Source organism: Dipodomys merriami, unplaced genomic scaffold (genome assembly GCF_024711535.1).
Source record: "Dipodomys merriami isolate MVZ:Mamm:240054 unplaced genomic scaffold, mDipMer1.0.p SCAF_434, whole genome shotgun sequence".
NCBI classification, from domain to species: domain Eukaryota; kingdom Metazoa; phylum Chordata; class Mammalia; order Rodentia; family Heteromyidae; genus Dipodomys; species Dipodomys merriami.
In genome coordinates this window covers 426,673-435,661 of record NW_027205982.1, presented here as the reverse complement: position 1 = coordinate 435,661, position 8,989 = coordinate 426,673, and the positions used below count along the sequence as shown (strand labels likewise).

At 37.2% G+C, this 8,989-nt stretch overlaps 1 protein-coding gene across 1 annotated transcript; it reads left to right on the top strand.

Annotated features, from left to right (window-relative positions):
• Positions 1 to 480: 480 nt before the first annotated feature.
• Positions 481 to 7,834, top strand: LOC138807797 (leukocyte cell-derived chemotaxin-2). Its single transcript, XM_069993562.1, has 4 exons — positions 481 to 746; positions 2,144 to 2,240; positions 3,759 to 3,904; positions 7,412 to 7,834. The coding sequence occupies exons 1-4, from the start codon at positions 701 to 703 to the stop codon at positions 7,576 to 7,578; spliced, it is 456 nt and encodes a 151-aa protein (XP_069849663.1). The 5' UTR covers positions 481 to 700; the 3' UTR covers positions 7,579 to 7,834.
• The last annotated feature ends 1,155 nt before the right edge of the window (positions 7,835 to 8,989 follow it).

The window sequence follows — 8,989 nt, the reverse complement described above, 5'->3', positions numbered from 1 at the left end:
TGCTCTACCACTTGAGCCACAGCACCACTTCCGGTTTTGAGTGCATAATTAGTGATAAGAGTCTCACAGGGACTTTTCTGCCTGGCTTTGAATTGAAATCCTCAAATCTCAGCTTCCTGTGTAGCTAGGATTATAGGCGTGAGCCACCAGCATCTAGCTCAAATGAAATATTTTATTCAAAATGTTACTATCTGTAATTATACAGATGAAACATAATTGAACTGATAACTTTTTAACACTAAGGGGCATCCTGAAGACTATGTTATAGAGGATCACACTTTTCCTGCTCAATTCTCTTCTGAAAATGAACCAGAAAATGAACACATCTCCTAACAAACGGTACTAAATATGTAATTACTCATATGTATATTCTTCCAGCTACAGCCCAAAGACCATTAGTCTGCACTTAACCTTATCATTTCTGTTAATATTTAGTCAGTATTGCCAATAAAACTGGCTTCTTCAGATCAAAGGCTTTTACATGGGTTTTACATGCAAGTCAAATAGCCATTTATGGAATGCTGGAATCCAACTCGCTCTATTCTCTTATAAATTTTCTGTCTCATGCTAAATTAAAAGAATCAAGAGGAGCAGAATTCTAAGGCTAACTTGCCAAAAAATAATCAAACTTGACTTCTCTTCAAAGAGTGTGTGGGGCAATTTTAATTAGAGGAAGAAACTTAAGGGAAGCAAAATCCAGATGTTTTCCACACAAGTACTACTTTTGGCTGCTTTGATTTCTACTGGTAAGTCAAAAATACAATTTTAGAATCTTGGCTAATTTCTACTAAATTGATTTCAGGGCTAGATTAGAAAATGGAGGCTGAAACGTGTGTGTTGTTATTAAATGTGGGGTAGGAAGGATAGATAGCAGGAGGAAGGGGGAACTGTCAATTTCTTCCTGAATGCTCTGGTTCTTTGACACAGGAAAACACAAACAGGAAGATTTCTAGAAAACCCTTCCAAATCTCGGTCTGGAATTTAACTGGAACACAACTAGAAAACAAAAAGCTTTGTAAGAATCAGACTTCAAAAATTCCTGACAGAAAAAGGGCAGTATGGATTAGGACAAAGAAATTCTCCTTAATGCTCATAGCAGGGAAGAAAAAGTAGACTATTAAATTGTCTAATAGACTATTAAATTGTCTAATAGATGCCTCCGTTCCCAAAGATTAATGCCACTGCCAGAGTGATTACATTGTATGTTGATCAGGGTGTTGATCTGAAACCTGGCTCCAAGGTGCAAGACTTTGAAATGCACAATTTAAATCACATTAAGGAACGACCACACCTATAGCTTTCCTACCTAGTATATTTATTTGTGAAGAGAAAAATGTCTTTAAATAGAATCAACCACCAAATTAACAAGGTCTTGATTTTGCTTCTGGTTTTATTAGTTTGAAAGTGAAAGGCTGAGTTTGTTAACTGTGTGTGTTAATATCGGAAATTAGAGAATTTAATTCATTTGACAATGCTTATGGTACTGAAAATACAAATAGCAGTTAAAGTTTGCAGGAAGTATAAGAGAGACAGTCTTTCCATTGTTACCATGCAACTGTTTCTATTTCCTTCCTCATTTCTCTTCTGACCTCACTTTAAATTACTTCAACATTTTAGATTTTGAGAATCTCTCTCTTCCACGTCCACAAATAGGAAAAAAAAATTTAGTTCAGGTTGAATAAACTTGGTTATTTCAGAATATGCTCTGCCTTTAATTCTAACATTTGCTCAAATTTGATTATTAGAACCACAAAGCAGCATTTCAAAGAGAATTTCTAAAGTTATCTGATTGGTGCTTGTTTATTTTTGCTTAACTTCAACACAGTGGTTCCCATGTCAGGAAATTTACAAAGCACAATTTATACCACTTATTAGTGGATAGTGTGAAACAAGGGGATAATGTTGGAGGTGAGTGCTTATAAAGAAATAGATACTTTATACGTCATACAGCAGAACTGGCTAGGGAAAAAGCCAGTTTTGACGTCTGAATCAGGGAACATAATTCTGTAAAGAAGATCTTTCCCATAAAACTCCAGGAATTCGGGGCAAGTACAGTGAAAGCAGGCTTCTCAGGAGTTCCCAGAGACTAAGAAGGCAGATGGAGGTTGGAGGTACCCAAAGCACTCATGGTTCTCTTTTTCAGCACTGGCCGGGCAGTGGGCAACTATGTGTGCCGGTAAGTCCTCCAACGAGATCCGGACATGTGACAGCCACGGCTGTGGTGCATACTCTGCTCAAAGGTATGTGGTTTCACAGGCAAATAGCAACCTCTTTGGCTCTTCCCCTTGTCTAGTGTCCTTGTCCTATGTTTTCTCAAGGGCTCACCTGACCTCCCCTGGGACAGTATGAAAACCCAGAGACGTGTGAAGCAATACTGTCTTTGGAGCAACTTCCAAGAACCGTACTTCAAGGATAAGTAGTAAATTGGGGACAGACCATGAAAGAAGCAACACAATGTTTTCCGTCTCAAACGTCTCTCTACATTCACCTGTCTCATCTGATTTTCCAAAGATAAAAGCCAAACACTATTACTGTCTTTCGTAAGATAAGGAGCTTGATCTAAGGGATCAGAGAATGAAGGTTTCCACCAAGCATTCATGGTTGGAGATGGCAAAGGCTACCTCTGAATGCAGGCTTTTGGATTCTCTTCCCATCAACGATGCTGTCACTGACTCGGGCTGTGAAATTTAGATGTTAGCAGCTAACCCTAAGCAGACAAGAAAGCCTGCTGTCTCCTAGACAATGAGAGCCACATTTATGAATTTCCAGTAATATACATACCACCTTGAGGAGGGGTCCGGTCTGAAAAAAGTTCTATGTATGTCCAACTCCATTGCTGATTTCCAGCCTAATTAGAGTAGAATTCACCCTTACAGAGATACTACCTCAAATATCTGAAATGGGATGAAGAGATGGGGCAAAATAGATAAATGACCTCTGGACTGTCAAAATTAAGACTTAGTTCACACTGTCATGTTTAGTCATTTAACTTTATGTGACAACTTTTTGGCTCTTCTCTGGGTATCTGATCCGTGCTGCCTTACACACTATTCTAACCATTTTAGTGACTCCGCTTAGTAAGTAGCCTGCTGCGTGGGGAAAGAGGCCGGTAGGAGCAGACGGGGCAAGAGAATGGAAAGTCAGAGCTGAGGGGTAATTTAGGGACAACCCCAAGAAACGTCACCATCTGGAAGCATTTTGTATTTTGTTCATGCAGTTTAATAAACCCAAGAGGTATCCCTCATCAAGTTAAAATACCAGACGAAATAAATGATGTTTTCAAGGACTTTTCTTTTTTCAAACTGGAAGAAAAGTAAGATTAAGGCAACATGTCTTTTTTGTGTTTGTTTTGGTGTGAGGCTTGAACTTAGGGCCTGGGTACTGTCCCTGAGCCTCTCTGGGCTCAAGCCACAACACCATTTCCAGTTTTTGATAAGATAAGAGTCTCACAGGGGCTTTTCTGCCTGGGCTGACTTCAAACCACGATCCTCAGATCTCAGCCTCCTGAGTAACTAGGATTTAATCCACCAGCGACTGGCAACATGTCTTTTATGATAGGTTCTCATTAAAAGACAATTCTTCAAAATAGTCCTGATTCAGATAGCTATAAAATCTACATATATGCTCAACAATCTACATATATGCTTTTCCTCAAAATACTATGTAAGAATAGCTAATATTTGTTTCAGGTTTGCCATGTAGCAGCTATTTTAAATGTTTTTATCTTTACAATCTGCTTGCTCTTATTTATATCCTAGAAATCAGAGGTCTCACCAGGGAGTAGATGTCCTGTGTTCTGGTGGATCAACTGTGTATGCACCATTCACTGGAATGATTATGGGCCAGGAGAAACCTTATAAAAACAAAAATGCTATTAACAATGGCATTCGGCTTTCTGGAAGAGGTAAGAGAGGTGAAGTACAGACCCAGGTCAGCTGCTAGAGATGATGATTGATTTCATGCAGGTTTCATATACAGATGTTGTGTGCTTCTTTCAACACTACAGTATCTTGAACATAAAGGATACATTAAGCAAAACTTTGCAAAGCCGTTCCAACACTTTCCCCAAAGACTGCATTTTTTGCCACAGGATCCTCCAAGTCTACAGGTGATGGATGGGTGTGCTTTCTCTGTGGCCTATGTGGTTCTACTTTAAAAAAAAATCTATAAACAAAATCACTTTCAGTAAAATTAGCCATAATGGAAAGACATCTTCATTTACTAAAGTCTCACAATTTGTAAATGTTGACATTTCAGCCAGGATTAAATGTAAACTACTTTCAAAGTCCTCTTATGTTTTACGTAGAGCAGGTCTTCTGGTATGCCAGGCTTGGAGTTGTCTTGAGCTTTAACTCTTCTGAGGTATAACACAACATATAAAAACACGTTTCATGCCTAAGTACAGCTCCACAAATTGTCATCAAGTGAATACACTGGGTTGCCAACATCCACATCAAGACACAGAGTAAGCCAGTCTGGTCAAGACCTCTTGTGCTAGATAAGAGTTCAGGTACTATTCCAGCATGTCCATTTTAAAAGACGACATATATAGAATGAAACAATATATGCTACTTGTATTTGTGGGCTTCTTTCATTGCCTCTCACCACTGTGAGATTAATCTGTGGTTTTGTACACCTGTTCATTCTGTTGGATGTAAACTATCCCATGATATGCATATACTTCCGTCTATCTACCTACCTTGCAGCCATTTCTCTGGTTCCACAACCAACGCCCTTAGCAGTCGATAGAAGACTGTAAGAGGGAAACGGCTGTCATTTGGAGCATGCACATCTTCAGCTACAGCTGATAACTGCCAGTTTTTCAGAACAGTTGTACTGATTTTACAGGTCTTCCAAGAGTGTATGAGCATTCCATTTATTCCCCACACAGTCCTTCATGTTACCTATGCACTGCTGGATTCCAGCCACTCTGATTGATGGAGTGTTTCACTGCGGTTTTAATTTGCATTCCCCCAGTGGTTAATGAAATGCAATGTCCCGTATTTACTGTTAACATGGATATCTTTTACGATGAGCCTATTCAAATATCTTGCCCCTTTCCTATGGAATTATCTGACTTTTTCTTATTGAAATGGAGCCCACATATTCTAGATTTGAGTCCACTCTTTTCCCACTTTGTGAACTAACTTTTTACTTCCTTTATGATTAGACAGAAATTCTTATATTTGTTCTTTTGGCAATACTGGAGCTTGAACTCAGTGCCTGGTATTCAGTAGATAAGATACTGCAGAGTCAAGCCTGAAGCCCACTTCTTGTTTATTTTTGAGATAGGGTCTTACTTTCAGACACACATTTGGACAGTGATTTTATTCTTTACTTCTCACCACAGCTGGAATGATAGGCACATACCATTATGTCCAACTTCTTCCACTGAGATACTCACCGACTTTTGTGCTACTGACCTAGACATAGTCCTCTTTATCTTCGACTCCCAAGAAGTCAGGATTACAAGTTGGAAATTCTTATTTTTAATGTAGTCAAATTTAGTTAACTATTTCCTTTATTGTGAACACATTTTTAACACACTTTTGCCAACGTGAATACATGAAAATATTTCTTGGGTATTCTCCTATACACATTATTGTTTTGACTTTCATTTTGATTGGTTTGTGTAAGAAACTTGAAGTTTTTTTTCTCATACTGATTTTGAATTAACCCAACATTACCAACATTAACTTGATTACAACTAAGAATACAGGTGTGAGCCGCTGGCACACACGCTCATTAGTTTTCAATCTGGTACAAATATCACACTGTCTTGATCACAATAGTTAAAAATACACACTGATATTTGGGAGTCTAAATTCCTAAACTCTGTTTTTTCACATTATCTTGGCACCAAGGGTAAGTTTCTTGACTGTGTTCTTTCACATTATCTGGAAACTCACATTTCCAAATGTATAGCTTGCCAATTTCCATAAAAATCTTGCTGGGACTTTGATTGGATTTCAGGATATAGATCAAATTAAAAAAAAACTGTTAACAAACTGATCATCTTTATAGTAATGAGTCCTGCAATTCAATGGGTATCTTACATCCTCTGACTATTGAGGTCTTTTTTTGATTGTTGTGTTGGTAGTTGTACTAGTTTTCAGTGTAGAGGTCTCACACATCTTACATTTAATGTATATTCACAAGATCTTCCAAGGAGTTTAGATCTCCTGTAGCAGTACTGTTCAATAGAAATGTAACACATGCTGTTTATGTAATTTAAAATTGTTTGAGTAGTCTTAGAAGTAAAAAGAAACATTTGATGCTGATTTTAATATTTTATTCAACTCAATCTTTCCAAAATATTATTTCAAATGTGTGATTAATAAGGAAATGGAGCTCTTTTCCTTTTTTTATATTCAGGCCTTCAAAATGCATTATGTATTTTACTCAGAAGTACATCTTAATTCAGATTAGCTACATTCAAGTGCTAAGCAGTCACATGAAGATAATGGCTACCATGTTGGATAGCACAATTTCATGGCTTTCCATCTTTGTTTTTGGTTTTTTCCACTTGACCTGTTTGCACAGAGACTAGTTTAAGACCTCCCCTTTATGAGTGGGTTTCTTTCCATTTCTCTTTGCGTTTCCTCCTATCGTCTACACTTTATACAGATGGCTTCTGTGTGACTGAGTGCATGGACAATTCATGGCAGTTGGCATTACACACTGCTCTCCTTGTTTCCAAGCTTTTGGCCTGAATTCCATTCTCTGGCAACAGGATCACAACCCTTCCTTTCTTTTTGCTTCCATTTGCTTGGGAAACCTTTGTCCAAGTCTTTATTTTTAGTCTTTTCAATCACTGTGTTATTCTATATGGCACAGAACTGTGTTCTGCTTTTCAAACCAACAGGAAAAAATGTCAACAGAGTTAAACTCATATATACGTATACATATATACATACATATAGGTTTATATGTATGTATATATGTATACGTATAGGGTAGTTTTGTGACTCATAGTTTCAGTCCCAACAATATTGTATCATTGTAGAACTATTTCATTATACTAAATCTCCCTTTCTCTGTGCAGTCCTTTATAAAAGTTCTCTTGAAATTTAGGAAAGATTCTTAAAGTCTGATAATTTTATCAGACTATGTCTTGGACTTGACACTGGTCTGGGTCAGTATTCTACTACCTAATGTTTTCTACTATTTTCTGTTTTTCTTCAATACTCCTGGTAATTTTTCATTTGAATCTTTCCTCCCTTTGCCATCCTGTAAATTTACTCTACCTTTTTTAATAGGCTTCTGTTATCTTCCTCTGTTCCTCCGCTGAATTCATCCAACCTCAATTCTTTTTTTTTTTCTTTGCTTTCCACTTGTGTGCTTGTTTTAAAATTCTGAATCAAGGCTACAGAAGTACAGAAAATAAAGAATTATACTCGTTTTCTTTTAGGTTTCTGTGTGAAAATCTTCTACATTAAGCCAGTCAAGTATAAAGGTTCTATCAAGAAGGGAGAGAAACTGGGAACTGCATTGCCTGTGCAAAAAGTCTATCCTGGTATACAGCCGCACATACACCTTGAAAACTGTGACCTGAGTGACCCAACCGCACACCTGTAAGCAAAGACAAAGACCAGATGGCCTAAACACAAAGCCTGGATGCACACTCTGATTTTCAACACAGTTGTGTTCCAGCAGGACATAAATGCAACACAGAAAAACAGAATTTTGATTTCACCTCACTGTCACTCTGATGGCTAGGTACAATTTCTTAAAGATCTCTGATATTTCTTGGGTCCTCCAGCACCTAGGGTAGTTTTGTGTTTCAGATTTCTCAGATTTAAAGAACTAAGATGAATAAACAAGCATATTCAAATAGCTCCTGGCTTTATTTCTGACACCTCTGAAAATAGTCACTTTTTTGCCTGAATATGAGAAAGTGCCTTTATAAAGGTCTTTCCATGAACATGGATGAAGAGTGGTTTACAACTGCTATTTCCAGTATGTGCTTAATAGACAGTCTTTTGAACTAAAGTAGAAAGACTTTCAATATTAGCTAGAGGGAAAGAAATCTGCTTACATGGATAAGAAAGGATCTGCTGGCTTTGCACCACATTCTTCTACTCTCTGTAAGATGGCAGGTTTCCTAAGGAATGAATGATGGCATACTCTAGAAAGAACACATATTCTAGATTTCAGTGAGACTGTACTTCCAGAAATGTTAGAAAGAGAAAGAAGACTAACTTTCTTTACCTTAAGTGTCTCCTGGAACTAGACCAGTGGCCCTTAACTAACTACAGGCATACCATGGCTTCTTACTTCTATATATTACTACGTAAAATTACAACACAAATTATTCTTAGTTTTACTGATAAAAAGTAATAAAAGGGGACAGGCCAGACAAATGTTCAAAGAAACATTGATAATTCCAGTTCTGTAGATTTAATCCAATCAATAAGAAATTAGTAAGATGAATTAATCATTCTGGAAACTTACATCACAAAATTTTGCTTAAGTTCTCTTGAAAACTCCAGTAGAATGACTCCATTCTTACATTTAGATATGCTAAAGGAAAAGGTTAATTAAACTTTACCAATGGAGAAATTATTCTACTGGTATACCAGAGCCTACATATAAGAATGTTCATTAAGCCAGTAGGCTTGTAATTCTAGTACACAGGATGCAGAGGCAGAAAGATCAGCGTTCCAGGCTAGCTTGGGGTCCATATAGTAAAACTCTGCTTTAAACAAACAAACAAAAAAAAACAAGAAAAGAATGTTCATGACATCACCATTTGTCATAAAAAACATCACCATTTGTCATAAAAAACAAACCTGGAACAAGCCCAATGTCACATCAACAGTGACCTAGATTTTTAAAAATTGTGTTTGACTAACATATTATATAGCAGTTATCACAATAAATGGGCCTTAGCTGAACTAACCAACTTAGGCCCTAACTTAGTAATAACTAAATAGATGAGTCATAGCAATACATAGGAGGTTTATGAAATATTCAAAAACTCATAAGG